The 18,095-nt window shown below is 34.4% G+C and overlaps 1 protein-coding gene across 1 annotated transcript in view; it reads left to right on the top strand.

Annotated features, from left to right (window-relative positions):
- VTA1 (vesicle trafficking 1) overlaps nt 1-18,095 on the top strand; it is a 95,847-nt gene that overhangs the window by 28,147 nt on the left and 49,605 nt on the right. Inside the window, exons 2-4 of the mRNA XM_027850679.1 lie at nt 10,793-10,887; nt 13,537-13,664; nt 14,234-14,309. Of these exons, the coding sequence (XP_027706480.1) occupies nt 10,793-10,887; nt 13,537-13,664; nt 14,234-14,309 (299 nt within the window). The remainder of the gene's footprint in view (nt 1-10,792; nt 10,888-13,536; nt 13,665-14,233; nt 14,310-18,095) is intronic.

The following is an 18,095-nucleotide window of genomic DNA, read 5'->3' as shown; positions in this document are numbered from 1 at the left end:
TTTATAGTTATTATCTCATTTGGTCCTCACAATAACTATGGGAGGTAAGTGCTATTATTATCCCCATTTTACAGATAAAGAAACTGAGGCAAAGGTTAAATGACTTGTCCAGGGTCACATAGCTAAAAGGAAGGGGCCAGATTTGAACTCAGGTCTTCCTGATTGCCTGCCCAGTACGCTATCCAATGTATGTAAGTATGTATGTACATGCATATACTTACAGAGGATACATTGGAGATAATTAACAGATCAAAGGCATCAGTTAGGGAGATAGTGGAATTTTAGTAGAAATTTGAAGGAAGCCAGGAAGGAGAGATGATGAGGGAGAGTTTCAAACATTAGGGAGAACAAGTAAAAATGCAACAGTATTTCATGATTTTCTCTAGCCTTGTTCAACAGCATATAAATAGGAGTGAAAGCAGCAATCATGGAATACAAAGAAAGGTAAAAGGCACTCAGCTGGTAAATTAATCTTGCCGAAGGACTTATTTGACTATAGAACTGCACCCCACCCCAATTCAGATAACTCCAGTGATTTCCTGTTGTCTCTAAAATCAAATATATTATTTAGCTTTTAAAGCCATATACAGTTGTCCCATTCCTAACTTTCTAGTCTTCTTACATCCTCACTCTGCAATCCACTGAAACTCGCTTCCTCAAAGTTCCTCGCACTAGACATGCGAGTTGGGCGATGTCCCAACTTTGAGCATTTTCACTTGTCCCCCATGCCTAGAACTCTCCTTCATCTCTCCTGCCTAGGCTCCTTCAAATATAGAAAATTCCACCTTCTGCAAGAATGTGCTTGTGAAAAAAAAAAAAAAAAAAGAATGTGTGTGTGTCACTGTGCCTGGCACATAGTAGGAGCTTAATAAATATTTATGGACTGACTGATATATTTATATGTTTGTTTATATCACCTAAATTTCTCTCCATGTGCTTCTCAGAGATTCATCCCATATAAAAAAAAAATATTTTTAAAGGAACAAAAACAACAGGAAAAATGAAGAAAAAAAACAATCAGCAAATACATATTTTAAAGTCTGAAAATATATGTAGTGTACCACACTTGTGGACCTCCTATCCCTGAAAAAGATGAGGGAGGAGATGTTGTCTTCTGTCTCTTCTTTGGAGCCATGTTTGTTCTTTGTAATTTTATAGCATTCACTTCTAGTTTTTACTGTGATTATTTTTTCCATTTAGATTTTGTAGTCATTGTGTATATCGTTTACAGGCTCTGCGTACTTCGCTATACATGAGTTCAAGTTTTTCTGTGTTTTTCTGTTCTTGTCATATTCATGTTTCCTTATAGCATAGCAATATTCCATTACATTCACATATCTGAATTTGTTTAGGAACTCCCTAGTCAATGGACATCTACATTATAGCTCTTTTCACAAAAACTACTGCTATAAGTATTTTGATGTATGTGGGGGCTTCTTATTAATGACCTCTATAGCTAGTAAGTGTTGAGTGTCTGGTCTGAGGCCAGATTTGAACTCAGGTCTTCCTGACTCCAGGGCCCAGGCTCTATCCACTGTGCCACCTAGCTGCCCCCGTTTGGGGTTTTCTTGGCAAAGATGCTAGCTAGAGTGGTTTTCCATTTCCTTCTCCAGCTCACTTTATAGATGAGAAATTGAGGCAAACAGGGTTAAGTGAGTTGACCCACATCACACAACTAATAAGTATCTGGGGTCAGATCTGAGCTTGGGAAAATGAAACTTCCTGACTCCAGGCCCAGTACTCTATCCACTGTGCCACGTAGCTGCCAGTTCACTGAATATGAGGTAAAACATCAAATTGATTTGATTTTTGTTTCTGTTATTAGTAGTGATTTGGAGACTTCTTTCATGTTTGTTAATAGTTTATTATTCTTTTGAGTACTTCTTCTTCATATCCTTTGGCTACTTATCTGCAGGGAACTGACTTTTGGTGTCCTGTAAGGATTGTTGATCAAGTTATCCTCTTTCAGTTTTCTTTACTTAATATATTAAGTTTGTACTCTATTCTTCTTTTAGTTTGTTTTTTTCTTTGTATTATTTGAAACAAATTACAGTACAGAGTGACTTTCTGTCCTGTGTACTACCTTTCTGTTTCTGCAGTGAATTAATAGTAGTGGAGTAGCCTAAAAAGATGGCAGAGAATGTAAAGAATTACTGAATTTTTAGACCTATAAAAATTAACCTAGATTTTGGTATGCTAAATGTGAGATTACTGAAAGATCTGAATTATATCATTCTTTATATTTTTGCTATAACCAAGTTCAGAAGACAGTAGAAAGTTGCAATCATCTGGAAAAATAGTTCACAGGTTCTCTGAGAAGCAGATTAAGAAATTGGCAGAGTTGGGTTTATCATATATCCAGAGCCAACAGGAAAAATTTCATGGACCATTTTGCAATGTTCATGAGTGAATACTTGCAAAAAGCCCATTATGAAATAACTACAGCTTGTTTATCAACACTTGTGGCAGTGGCTAAATGAGTAGAGCAGTATGTGAAAAACCCAAGATATCCCAAATTTGGTAGCTTCACTGATAAAGAATGGGAGAGAACAAAGACATGAAGACTAGATAGAAAGAAGCCTCATGTTTATGTATCATGAATATTCTCCTCAAGAAAATGATTGGGAGGTCATAAAGATAGAAAATACAAAATAACATCACTAAAAATGAAATCAATTATATTTTAGCAGATAAGAAAAACTTCTTACTGATATGGGAGTCATTCCTGAATCAGTCATTTACAATCAGCACATTTAAAAGGCAGTGATCACAGTTAATACAAAGCTAATATAAAGAATAAAATGAGAAAAAGACTTTCAATTGAAACAACTCTGATCTATTTAGTTGAGGCATCAATGCTTAAAAGTAGGAAGTGAATGAAAGAACCTTAACTTGGATTATAACAATTCCATTCAGATACAAATCAATTGTCATAATGAGAACAAAAGAATTTAAGATTCAACATAGCAGATACTTGACTTTATCTAATAAAGAGATATATCAAAAGCTACACTAAAGCTTAATAGAAACTGGCTTGTAAAATCTTAGAAGTGGATAGTGGAAGATTATGCTCAGTACTGCCTCATATAATAATGAGAAGCAGTATCAGGAAAAAGCCAGTATTAAGAAAAATCTTGGGGGCAGCTAGGTGGCACAGTGGATAGAGCACCGGCCCTGAAATCAGGATGACCTGAGTTCAAATCCAGCCTCAGACCAAACACTTGACACTTACTAGCTGTGTGACCCTGGGCAAGTCACTTAACCTCAATTCCCAGGGTGGGGGGGGAACCTTGACGAGAAACTCAAGTAAGCAAAGTCATTGTAAGAACATTTAAGAATGAAGATGGAAGGATGACAAAGATGCAGCAATTTTTGTTACAAGCTTCTTTTTACCATCCAGGAGGCCAAAGCCACAACATTTGGACCCTAGCATTTAGATTAATGTTATTTTCTGGATCAATAGAATTTCTCTTAAAATGAAAAGGAGAAATAATCAAATTGTCCTGCCCCTTTTGATTCCTTTGTTTATTGGCAAATGTGAATCTTAAGTAAGTGATTGTGTGGTCAGTTAATGGCCATACTCAAAAAGAAAAAAAGTCCACATACTTTTGATTCATACTGAATACTGCATATTCAGATGAGATTTAACAAAGAATATCCTTAACTTTTATTGCCAACCAAGGCAACAAGGGGATTGTACATGGGATGCCGGAAGTCATAGAGATTGGAGGATGCCAACAAAAATAGCTTCCCGACTCTGTATACAGGAAAGGTTCTAGCATTGTCTCATGTCAGTGATGTTTCACCAGTTTTCTTCACATCCTAGGGGTTGAAAGACAGTAATTGGTGAGGAAGCACAGGTTGTCATTAAATTCTCAAAGGACATCATGGCAAAACAAAGAACAAAGGCGGTTTAGTTTAGTTTTTGCCTGAATTTTGATGTAACTCAACTTTTCTGTGATTCTAAAATGTACTATAGTTGCATTAAACAGGTTAATATTCACTAGGGACTTCTGGCTCAGTATTTTATATATTGGAGCCTCTTGCATCTATGAGATGGATCCACAGGCAATTTCAGAAAAGATTCTGATAATATAGTATGACAGACCCCCTTGTGATTTTAGAGGAAGTAGAGATGAAACTGAAGAAAACAATGATGAAGAAAACAATTGGACTAGACCAAGCATACACAGAAGAGGTTCATGCTGGAGGCAGTGCAGTTGAGAAGGCCTCAAGGTATCAATGTCAATATATCTGAAGATGGGGGAAGATACAAAAGGTGAGGGGAAAATCTTGGATATTAATTATTACCACCTAAAAAGGTGAACAAGAAAGCATCAACAACTGTTGAGCCATATGTCTGTTTTTCCACCTGTATGAAATTTTTCTGAAACTAATCTATACATACATACAGCATTCTTGATGAGGATGTTATAAGGGGAAAAGCAAGCTTTCACAAGTAATATTCCACAGTTGACTTAAGTCTTAGTCATCAGACAATGAACTAAGTGATATAGAGTAGTGGTGTCAAACTCAAGTAGAAACAGGGACCACTAACCTATGCATAAGGATACCAGTGGGCCACATATTGATTTAGTTTTAATATGCAATATTAATTATGTTTTATTTTTATTTATTTATATGTTTCTCGATTACTTTTTAATCTGGTTTATACCATGCTTGGTAGTGTTGTGGGCTACATTTGACTGGTAGGCTGACCACATCTTTGATACCTGTAATGTAGAGAATACAAGGTCCCATGCTTGTATCCATAAAAATGAATTTAATTTTAAATAACATAATTACCTCTCTCTCTCTATCTATCTATCTCTTTCTCTCTCTCTCTCTCTCTCTCTCTCTCTCTTTCTCTTTCTCTCTCTCTCTCTCTCTCTCTCTGATTTGAAATCTAGGTTAAAGTGAGCTGCTTATGATCAACTAACTAATTAGTTGCAGTCAGGATTAGAATCCAGTTCTGATTCTGAGATTCCCAGTCCATCAGTGTATCTAGTATAACTACTGACCTTACACCCATCAGGTTGACCAAGATGATAAAACCAGAATATGACAGTTGTTGGAAAGGCTGTGAGAGGACAGACACACTGATACATTATTGTTGGAGTTGTGAATTGGGCCAGACATTCTGGAAGTAAATTAGAAACTTTGCCCAAAAAGTCACTAAACTGTGTTTGACCTAGTAGTACTACTACTTTGACCCAGTAATACTACTACTAACCACATAGCCCAAGGAGAAAAAAAGAAAGGAAAGGGACTCTATGTACAAAAAATGTTCCAAGCAGCACTCAGTTATAGTAAAAAACTGGAAGCCAAAAGGATACCCATCAGTTAAGAATTGGCCGAACAGTCATGTAATAAGAATATAATGTAATATTATTGCACCATAAGAAATGATGAAAGGGACAGATTTAGATAAAACCTAGGAAGACTTACATGAAATGAATAGGACCAAGAAAACAATTTATGTAATGACTGTAATAACATAAAAGAAAAAATAACATAGAAACTTTAGAACTTTAATCAATTTAATGACCAATTATAACTTTAGAATACTTTATCAAAAAATTATTTATTGCTGCATAGTATTTTATTTTTTCCAATTACATGTAAAGATAGTTTTCAACATTCACTTTTTATAAGATTTTGAGTTTCAAATTTTTTTCCCTCCCATCCCCACTCCCTAAGACAGCAAGCAATCTGATGTAGGTTATACATATGCAATCATGTAAACATATTTCCACATTAGTCATGTTGTGAGAGAAGAAACAGAACAAAAGGGAAAAGCCACCAAAAAAAGTGAAAATAGTATGCTTCAATCTTCATTCAGACTCCATAGTTCTTTCTTTGCATATAGATAGCACTTTCCATTATGAGTCCTTTGGATTGTCTTGGATCATTGTATTTCTGAGAAGAGCTAAGTTGATCATAGTTGATCATCACACAATGTTGCTCTTAGTGTGTACAGTGTTCTCCTGGTTCTGCTTATTTCACTTAGCATCAGTTCTTGTTAATCTTTGCAGGTTTTTCAGAAATCCACCTACTCATCATTTCTTGTAGCACAATAGTATTCCATTACATTCGTGTACCACAACATGTTCAGCCGTTACCCAATTGATGGGCACTCCCTCAATTTCCAATTCTTTGCCACCACAAAAAGAGCTGCTATAAATATTTTTGTACATGTAGGTCCATTTCCCTTTTTTATGTTCTCTTTGAGATACAGACCTACTAGTGGTGTTGCTAGATCAAAAGATATGCACAGTTTGATTGCCCTTTAGGCATAATTCCAAATTGTTCTCCAGAGTGATAATTTCAGAATACTGATGGTGAAACATGCTTACCATGTCTTTGGAGGAAGGTGATAGAGTAGAGAGTTAGACTGAGATAAACATTTTTCAGATGCTGAATGTGTGAGTTTGTTTTGCCTGATTATATGCATTTGTTGCGAAGGAGGGCTTGGGGGCAGGGGAAAGAGGTGAGGAAGTATGAGTGATGGTGATAGAAAAAAAAAGAATAAAAGACTTCAGTGAAATATTTTAAAATAGAAGAGAGGAGATGGAAATTCAGTAGGAGATATAGATAAGCAGGGCTGTTCTGTTACTATCATGTTAAATTTAATCATATATTTAAAGTAGTATGTAATAAGTTTTATGGTAATATAATGTCTTATAGTCCTTTTTTCTGTTGTTTTGAAATATTGACCTTTTTCAAGTTTGTAATTCAAATATTTTTCATTTAAAAACTTTTAATTTTATTACAACTTAAATAAACATTTTGATAACTGCCATAATGGTAACTACCACATCTGCCTCATAGAATTGTTCTGTCAGCTGTGACTATACATGCAAAATGTCTGCCTTGTTATGATTAAGGTGTTTCTCTCTCTCTCTCTCTCACTCACACACACACACACACACACACACACACACACATACACATACACACACAGAGATATATTATAGATAGCTAGTTCCCCATCTCTACAGCACCTTTAGAAAAATAATCTATTACACAGTTCATTGAAAGGTGCAGAGAATAAATGATCCCACTGTGTTTGGCTTTTTAATAAGCATTTCCTTCAAATAGAACAAAATTCATCTTTAACAACTATCTATATCACATGATTTTTCACGCGTATGACACATCCTTCATATGATATATGCATGTTAGACGTGTATCCAGATCCCTGTACCACTGTTGTCCCAATGTTTGGGCAAGTCATTTAACCTCTCTGAGCCTCAATTTCCTCATTTGGAAAATGAAGGAGTTGCTTTAGATGTCTTCGAGCTTACTGAACATACCCAGTGTTTCATCTTGACTTAGAGTCTTAACTTTACTTTTATGGATTTAACTTCTTCAAAAAACATATGTTGTCAGGCTAGTCACTCACTGTCACTCTATAAACAGAGAACTAAAAGTTATGAAACTTTTATTTTGTGAGTTAAAATTACAATCAGTTTATCTTAAAATGTTATTGCTGTCAATTTCTAAAAGGTTTACAAATAGCATAAAATACATGGTTTGTTTGTTTTTTGATTTTTGGGGTTTTTTTTTTGACTAGACAGTGGGATTAAGTGACTTGCCCAGGGTCACACAGCTAGTAAGTGCTATGTGTCTGAGGCCGGATTTGAACTCAGGTCCTCCTGAATCCAGGGCTGGTGCTCTATCTACCACGCCACCTAGCTGCCCCCATAAAATACATATTTAAAGGTGTAGCAGCTCCAGTAATCAAACATTGGTTTGCACAATTCAACATTTGTAATATTAATATTCTCATAATTGTTAGAAAAATCATTGTGCTTATTTAATGTAACATTTAACTGTCCAATAATGAATTTTATATTTAAAATAAATGTAAATGGAAAGTAAATAGTTGTACTAAATCTGCTACTGGATTGGAAACATCCAGAAGCAGAACTGGTTCTAATCCTGAGTGCAGCTAATTAGTTACATGACCATGGGTAGCTCACTTTATTCCAGATCTCAAATACATCCTCAAAAAAAAAAAAATTTGAGAGGTTTAAATTAGCAGACCTCCAGTATACCATCTTAAAGTTAGGTCATCTTGTGGCCTAATAGAGCCAGTTGATTTTCAGGAAAATAGCATTGATTTAGGATTACAAATAATACTGATTTCTGGATACTTTTAAAAATGTTTGCCAAGTTGTATCACCCTTGGTATTGTCGAGGCAACATGATTTGTCCAGATACCAGTTGTATGTCTCAACTTTTGCATGAGCTTTCTCATGAAGTTCTTTGTATATAAATTGCTTCAGTTGTTTCTTGTTTTAAGTCTTAGCAATGTACCATTTCAAATTATTTAAACCTTTTACACTATTGTAAAACAGTGAATTTTACGAGAATTTTTCAGTAATACTTACTTTCATAAATCAGTTACTGATTTTTTTTCTGTAAAAGAAGAAACTCTGAATATGAGTTCAAAGACCTAAATTTAACTTAAATGATTTTTATTAACTTACTCAGTGATCTTGAATAATTCACTTCATGTTTTTGGGTCTCAGTTCCTTGATCATTTGTGCTGCAGATAGACTAGATGATTCCATGTTATTCTGACTTGCAGGAAAACCTCCCTAATTTAGGTTCTGCTGACATAATTTCTGATCATTTAAACAGGGCTAGTTTGGAATTTAGATGTTGAGGGAGTCAAATTAACAATGTTTTTTAAAGAATATTTAAGAAACTCAAGCAACTGCCAGATTGCAAGTTCAAGTCTACTACTGTGTGTTAAAATATCTTTAGCAGTATATTTGATACATACAAAAATATACTCTCACAAATTCTAATTTGTTCATTAAAGGTGTCCTGAAAGACTCTTCTCGGCAATATTTTGTAAGCTGTTAGTTCTTGGCACATACGTTACTTGGAGAAAAAATTCAGTTCTTTAGAAATAGTCTCTAGTTCCCATTTTTTCAGTGATTTGCTCAGTTATTCTCAGATTTTTCTGTGTTAAAATCTTTAATACTAATTGATATTTAGAGTTCAGGCCATAGTCAGTATTTAACTTTTCATGTCCTTGTTGCAGCTCCCCCTGCTTGATTGGTCTTTAAACTCATAGCGAATATAAAGTCATACAATAAGTGATTCTCAGAGCTACTGTTTTAACTGAGGCTGCCTAACTGAAGCTGGTTTTTTTGTTTGTTTGTTTTTTGCTTATGAGAGACACAGTAGTAGACTTGAACTTGCAATTTGGCAGTTGTTTGAGGCATTCTGTGAATGAGATATAGTATCTAATCACTCACCATAAGTAATTAGATGGTTTTAAGTGCAAGTTTTTAGCTGACTTTTTCCAGGTGCCAGTGATGCTTGAGCTTCAGTTACAGTTAGACATCAGTACTTCATTTGCTCACACTTTTCCTTAATTAAAATAACTTTTCATTCCTGAAATTCTAAAGTATTATTTCAAATGTTGCTACTAAAGATATCTCCATTGGATTTTTTTAAAAGTTTATTATAAACTTAATATTCTGTTTCTACGTCTATGAGACTTGTGCAGGCCCTTGACAGGTCAGCTCATACCAGTATTATCACAAGCACCTCTTAACTCATTTCACTACCTCCAATCTCTTCTTTTTCCCAATCCATCCTCTATGCTTGACAGATTAATCACCCCGAAAGATAGTTTTTGTTGTACATTCCTGCTTTTAAAAACCTTCGGTAGCTCCCTGTTATTGAATAAATAAATAAAAAATTTCTCGACCTCGCATTTAATGACTTCAGAATTTTTTAGTCTTTTTGCCTGCTGTTCATCTACCCACTCCCTATGCTTCTGCCAAAATGGACTAATTGCTGTTACTTATACACCTTTGCCATTTCTACATGAATCTCCCATCTTATCTCCAGTTATTAGTGGATCTGTTCTTCCTGAAATAACCTTGAATTTATTTATCTCTGTATACATTGAATTTTCAATAGAACCCAAGCTCCTTGAAGATATTACTTTAGAGTAACTTTATGCATTTTGAAAAACTTACTGTTGTATGATTATAAATTTAAGGTGAAATATGGTTGAAACATGACTATTTGTCTCCAGTTTAAATTTAATTTCAATTTTGTCTTTGTATCCACAGTGCCTTTTGCATAGAAGATACTAAACAAATGTGTGCTGAATTGAATTTGTATCACATGACCTTGCCCTTTCTTCCAAATCTTGACTTGCCTAAACTCATGAAGTACTTATTATCTGTACTAATATTCTTATCCATTTTTCCTCTGTATTTATGGCTGTGCCTTTCTAGATCCAAATCCCTTGACAGCAATGACTATATCTTTTATCTCTTTGTATTCTCATTATTTGGCATGCCAAATGTATAGCACATGTACAAAAAAATGTTTCTGTTAATGAGAAGTTGGTTTTCACAGATTCTTTGGATAATATTTTTATTTATTTATACTGTATAGATTTATATATGTACTTGTCTCCCCATTCAGAATTTAAGCTCCTTGTTAGTAGGAATTGTTTCATTCTTTGTGTTTGTATCCTCAGCTTCTGACATGTAAATGCACTTAATAAATGCTTGCTATTTGACTGACTTGATAAGTTCCTACTTAAATCCATAGTGAGTTAAAATAATGGTTTTAGTTCTTAATTCTATTCAAATTTGAATTACCATGCAGAAACTTTTGGGATTTATTTTTTTGGGGATTTATTTCAGACTCTGAGTGAAATAAATAAATTGAGCTATTGTTTAGAACATTTTTGCCCTGTTGTTTTGATTTGCTTAGGTATTGCTCATGTTATTTTACCTTTCTTTTGAAGGTCGTTTATATGCAATGCAAACTGGAATGAAAATTGACAGTAAAACTCCTGAATGCCGAAAATTTTTATCAAAGCTTATGGATCAGCTGGAAGCTGTAAGTAACAAATTAGTAATTCATTTCATAATTAATGTTTCAAAGGGGCAGCTAGGTGGCGCAGTGGATAGAGCACTGGCCCTGAAGTCAGGAGGACCTGAATTCAGATCCGGCCTCAGACCAAACACTTGGCACTTACTAGCTGTGTGACCATGGGCAAGTCACTTAACCCCAATTGCCTCACCAAAAAAAAAAAAAAAAAATTAATGTTTCAAAATGTTAGAATACAATCTTGGAATTTTTGTTAGCTGTTATTTTTCCTTTGCCTTACATAATAGTATTAAGGGGAAAGCATACATTTTAGAAATATCACACTCTTAAGAATATAAGCTGTCGTATAAAACCACATAGGAACAAGAAGACATCATTGCCCCTATCCATCTCATTCTAAGCATACCCAAGCCAATGAAAGGGACCTTTTAAAGTATTGAAAAAATATACTGAATCAACAGGCATTTGTTGAGTACCTTCTCTGTACCAGGCACTATACTAGGTGCTAGGAAATACAAAGATGACAAATGATATAGTCCCTTACCTTGCACTAGTGAAAACTATTTGAAAGAGTTCTCTTTTATATATATTTTTAAAGAAGATTATCATCTTCTGTATATTTTCTTTGTAAATTTTCATTTTTTAAGTTTTTTGTTATACTTGTAAAGTGGTCTGAGATATTACTTTAGAGTAACTTTGTGCATTTTGAAAAACTTACACTTGTATGATTATAAATTTAAGGTGAAATATGGTTGAAACATGACTATTTGTCCCCAGTTTTAAATTTTTGATCTAGTTGTTGCTGACTGAAGGTGGTTTATCTGTAACAGGTTGTACAGACCGAGAATATGCAAAATAATTAATAATATTTAAAGGTTAAGGACTGTTCCATTTTTCCTCTTTGTACGCCCCAGCATTTAACATAGTTTCTGAACCATTCTCCACAAGATCTCCTCTCAGTGATTACTGTGGGGGCTAGACTGGAAACAGACCAGTAGTCAGGAACACAATACTGTTTCTAGGGCTCTTGAGTATAGGATCCTGGGGTTTCTCCACTGGGGTCTCAGTGGAAGTGCTGGTTGAGGCTGTGTTGGTCATTTGACCTGCCTGGAACCTGCCATCTCCTTGCCTTGCTATTATATCTAGGCTTGCTTGTCTGCTAGTTGCAGTTGGTTTATGAGATAATGCATTCTTAGATTTGAAAAATGTATTGACTAGTTTTGCTCTTACACACACACACACACGCGCGCACACACGGACATGCACACATACACACACACACACACAACACATACATACTGCATCTATTAAGAGGGAATGAGTTGATAGGTTAGTGGATGTTAATGGATATACAAAAAAGCATCAGTAACTTTTTTTTAATTGATGGAAGAAATCAAAAAGGACTAAGAAGAGGGGGAAAGAATGAAGCAATTTTGTTTACTTTGTTAAACTATATATTTGCATATTTGCATATTAGATATTTTAAAATTTCTAACAAGTTCACCATATCTTCTACAATCTTGTTTTTCTTTTTACATTGGAATCTTTGTGTTTGTTGACAATTAGGTTCATAGAGGGGGAAGCATTTTTTTTAATTTGTAAAACTGAAGGGGAAATGAAATGTCAGTTTAATGCCATCTAGAAAATGAGCAAAGAAGGAAAGTTTATTCTTTGGACAAAGTAAAGGCTAATTTATGTTTTAATGCTTGTTCACATTATATTAAAAACTTCAAGTCTGGTATATTTTTGATGAGTTTCAGAGTACTTATATTTCTGCCAGGCTTTCTATGTTATACATGACTAGCTTATGATATTGCATACTCCCTCTAAAAAAATTAGCAGTCTAGAATTCAAAGCTTCCTTGAAAAATCTTTTGACAGTATAGAAACTGTAAGCTAGTGTCTTACGGTTATTTTTGTTTTTGTTCTACCAAAAACTCAAGATTTCCTTAAATCCAGACAGTCTATTCAGGAGCTGTAAATCCACCTGTTTAACTATAACTGTATCATTTGCTTTTACTGACTTTATTAGGAAACCTGAAGCTTTTTATACTCTTAACATCTTTGAAAAGAAGCCTTTGAATCAGAGTACAGTACTCAGCTCATTTATGCTTTTCTTTAGGTTTTTTTTTTTTAATAGTCAAAATAGGAAGATAAGGGCACCTTTTTTCATCAAATTGTTGATGTTTTTACAAAGCATTGCATAAAGTGCTTTACATGGGGAAAATGCATAGATGTGCAAAACTACAATGGTTTAATGTATATTTTGTACAAACTAAAAATTTCTTCTAAGATTCTAAAATTAGTTCTTTTTTGGTTAATTTAAGAAACAGTCTTTTTGTATTATATACCAATAATATTTAGTGAAAATGCTTTTGTATATCATAATATGTCTCTATTTACTTTATCACAAAAATTAGAATTTTTTTATTGTAGAAAAATGTTAAAATGTTTAAATGAATTTGTATTTTGGGAAAAATGATATCTGTATATTTAGACACTACCTCATACATTGTTTGCTAATCCCGTAGTGTTTTAAGGTAGTTGTTGGGTGCTATATATGCAAGTATTTTTCTTTCCATATGTATTTTTAGATCTCATCACTAAAGCAGTCACTCTAAGGGACCCCCAAAAAGAAGTATTTCTGATTTTATTTCAGCTTAAAAAACAGTTGGGTGATAATGAAGCTATTACTCAAGAAATAGTTGGTTGTGCCCATGTGGAGAGTTATGCTTTGAAAATGTTCCTTTATGCGGACAATGAAGACCGTGCTGGAAGATTTCACAAGTAAGCAAAAAAAAGAAGAAAATGTGGTTTTACTAGTTTTATATTTTATTTGGAGACTTTATTTTTTACTCTTTAAAGGCAAGTATATCTGAAGGTGATGAATAATTTTCTCCTATACATTTAACTAATTTTGTTTTTGGTTCCCAATTGTTTTCCTAATTTTTAGAATTTAAATGTCTTTTGCAACAAATTGTATATGGACCTTAAAATAATAGCACTTATATAATACTTTGTGGTTTGCAAAGTGCTTTACAGATATTATTTCATTTTTTCTGAGATAGCTTATTGCCGCAGGTCACATTCTACAAATGTAACTAGCAAAATGTTTGTTATATAATAAGGTTAGCTAAAAGTATGTTTTACTACTGTTCCTCGAGTCCTGGATTATAAAAGGTTACTGCATGGTCCGCAAATTGTTTCTCTCCCTCACACCAAATATATAATTATATGTAATTTTGAATTACTTTTTAAATTCATATTTTTTGGAATTTTTGCTTTCCTAATATGTGTTTCTAACTCTGCATTTAATGTACTCAGCTAAAAACAGAACAAATGTTTTTCTCTTGCAGAAACATGATCAAGTCCTTCTATACTGCAAGTCTTCTGATAGATGTCTTAACAGTATTTGGAGAACTCACTGATGAAGTGAGTGTACATTGTTTTTTAATGCTTTTTAAAAACTAGATGTTTGTCAGTGGTGTTTTTTTCGTCAATCATCTATTTTTATTTATTCATATTTTACATTATTCATAGTTTAATATTTCATTGTATTGAATAGTAAAACAATTACACAACTGACAGTTACTTTAGATACCCTTCACTACATAGCATTAAATAATTACCATATTCTTAATTGGTATATTTTTTGGAGGGGAAGGCTTTCTTTCTTGATGTGCATTAGTCCCAATTATAACTTCTTTCAGTTATTTTAGGATGTTTTATTTCAGTGGTAGCAATCAAGTACATGCTTTTACATTCACCGTGGAGGGAGGACGAAATAAATCCAAAGAAAGACACACACGTGTCTATTAGTAGGTAGGCAGTACCTACCTTATGAATAGGTTATATTCCAGAAGTTCATTTCAGTTGTTTGAAACATTTTTGGTCACTTCTCCCAAACAAGCAAACAGTATTGTTGTTGTTGTTGTTGTTGTTGTTGTTGTTGTTGTTGTTGTTGGGCCATCTTGGTAAACTAGAATATATGGGCTCAAGACTACAGAGGAGGAAGGCTGGGATCTCCTACTTATCCAGACCTCAGTACAATTTTTACATCCTGGGTCCACAAACTCCAGATCTGTTGTTTATCTTTTAAGGGCCCCCAGGACTGACCCTCATGGTACTTTTTCATTGCTACCATCTGGTGGCTCTGACAACTTTCTCTTTTACTTGACTACTTTGGAAGAAAATTTGGTCTCACTGCTTCCCACCTACTCTTGTATCCCAGTAATATGCATATGACTTTTTTGAAGTTTCCATGCTAACAATATGGAATCAAAAAAGAGAAAAATAACAACTGAGAGGAAACTTAAGGAATTTTAAGTAATTAGGGATTTGCTTATCCCAGCTACCATGCCCTCTTTTTATTTCTAACTTGTAGGGAAAAATATAAGCAAAATGGATAATATTGCTGAGTCTTTGCATATGTAAAAATAAATCTGCATTTCACAATCTAACACAGATACTTTTAAAAAATAAGCTTACATGTTGAAAAAGAAAGATACTGGGGGCAGCTCGGTGGCACAATGGATAGAGCACCGGCCCTGAAGTCAGGAGGACCTGAGTTCAAATGCGGCCTCAGACCAAACACTTGACACTTACTAGCTGTGTGACCCTGGGCAAGTCACTTAACCCCAATTGCCTAAAAAAAGAAAAGAAAAAAAAGAGTGGGGAAAAAAAAAAGAAGAAAGATACTGTGGACATTTTATTACAGGTGCTAACATTTTGACCCTAGAGTGAGGAAAAGGACAAAGGCTGTGTGTATAGGTGAAGGGAAGAGATAGTGGGATGGAGTCTCTGTCAAGACATTCGCAGCAATTAGATGTAAAGAGTGGCTATCTTGAAGCTTCCCCTTCCTTTTTTCTCTTCTTTCACATCCACATCTCTGCTGTTCAACCTCTTATCACAGACAGACATACACTACTCTCCACAGAGGCACTGGAAAGGTGAGAAGCAGGACTCATGTTGGGATTAAACAGGTATTCAAGGCGGCACCTACAGCAGGGAAAGACAAGGAGCAATTTGGTCCCAAACAATGAGATGGTAAGGAGGGTCCCAGCAGCCATCCACCTGAGAGTTGGGTATGTTGTAGAGGGGGTTCTTTTTCAATTATGTTTTACAAGTTAGTAGTCTCTTGAGATCCCTTTTAACTGAGCTTTTGTAATTCTGGGAGCACACATAGTTGGGTGTATATAGGTCATGGTCTCCCTGTAAGTAGTTGTTTCAGAATACAGCGTGTTAGAATCAAAAGAAATCTTTATGTCTAATGCAGCTCTTTCATAAAACTGATAAGAATATTGAGACACCAAGAAGTAAAGTGATTTCCCTAAGTTCACACAACTAATTAGTACTAGAACTCAGGCCTCTTTTCTAATTCTGTCCCTATAACACTATTAACTCTCCTACTTCTACCACTTTTCAAAGTGGTTAGGGATTATAGGATTGTCATAATAATATGAATAAAACGTAAGTTTCTTCTGAATTCATTTTAGAAAAGTCTCACTTGTTCTGTGTGATCGAAATCATAACTTGATACGTGAATTACTATTTTTCTGGCCTTCTTCCTTCTACATTTAATCTCCATCCATTCATTTTTAACTACTAATGCAATGCAGTTGGAACCATAAAGTATAGTTGGCTTAATTTATTGCCTTATTTATACAGCTGAAGCACTTAGCAAGTAACAGGAAACACTGATGTTACTGCCTGTGTGTTATAAAGTTCTTCTTCGCAAGTAGGATGATTTTTTTTTTTTTACATAGACTTTGTTTTGGGGCTTGGTGTATATTCTATCATTTCCAAGATTTTTTTTTTATATTCGATCTCTAAATTCTTAGGGGCAGTATTGTATAGTGCATAGAGGGCCAGCCTTGCAACCAGGGAGAACTGTACAGCCATGGACAAGACAGTACCCCAGACAGTTCTGACTCGTAAGTTATAGGTAACATTTCATTTTACATCAAGGAAGGGATTGCCATGTTTTGATCATAGGATCACTGATGAAATTACTGGTTGGAGCTTTAGAAATATGTACACATATACATCTACACCACAGTGCTTAACACAGCACTATTCATGTAATAAGTGCTGAATAAAGGTCTTATTCATTCAGTTATTTATATATAGTTTGTAGAAAAAGCATAGATATTACTGACATATCTGGGTTGTCAAAAATAATAGAATAAAATCTGAGTAGCTCTAGTGATTAAGTGTTGTATAATGGAAAGGACACAAGACTGGAAGTTGGGCAACCTAGATTTTTGTCCAGGCTCTGCCATTAGCTAGCCATGCGACCTTAGTGAGTAAGTTCAATTAAGTGATCTCCAATATCCTTTTTAGCTCTGGGGTTCTATAAATTTTTCTGTAATCAAATTGAGTAGGCAAGAAGGCAGATTAACATGTCAGAAATCTGCACTTTGTTTATTTTTGCAGCAATTACATATACATGTATGTGTGTATATTACGTGTGTGTGTGTGTGTGTGTGTGTGTGTGTATAGACACATAAACTAGAAAGGTAAGCATCAACGGGCATCTACCCCTTCCCCAGGAGAATTAAGGTTGCCTTGTTACAGTAACACTAATAGAGAAGTAGCTTAAAATTTTGATTTGCTAGCAATGCTGTAACCCTAGGATGTGTTACAAATAAACAAATGACATCCTGTCTCAGAAGACTATCAAAAAAAATTAAGTACTTTGAAATCCATGGATAAAATCTGATTACTTCAGAGCATTGAAAAGACTAGATTGACTCATTCCTTCCTCTCCCTTCCCATTTCTAATCCAGCCCTATCCTGTACTTTGGGCAGAGACATGAGTGAGAATGCTTGGAAAGGGGATTTCAGGGGATTTCAGGTGTGCAGATTTTCCATACTCTACTATATTTATAGTTCCAGACCAGTTGCGGTGCTATATATTGGGTCATTGAGAGAGAATGCCAGAGTACTGTTTTCTTCATCTTTTGCATCCTGGCTACACCACAGCTCTTTGTGTCTTTGTTTCTTAGGACCGAAACTTCTTTTAAAAGCTATTAATGCTGTTCATGCTCTTGTTTATATGTATAAGAACAATGTTAAAATAGTATCTAAAATCAGAAAAAAATCATTATAGATGATTCATGTTTCTCATTACCTATACTAGTTTTAAAGTTTAGCACTTTTATTATAAAATGTAAGACTATGTTTTTAGATATGAATTTTTCCTTTATACTATAGTTA

The sequence above is a fragment of the Vombatus ursinus genome, unplaced genomic scaffold (assembly GCF_900497805.2).
Source record: "Vombatus ursinus unplaced genomic scaffold, bare-nosed wombat genome assembly UNPS02009132.1, whole genome shotgun sequence".
Classification (NCBI taxonomy): domain Eukaryota; kingdom Metazoa; phylum Chordata; class Mammalia; order Diprotodontia; family Vombatidae; genus Vombatus; species Vombatus ursinus.
This window is presented reverse-complemented; position numbering and strand designations above follow the sequence as displayed.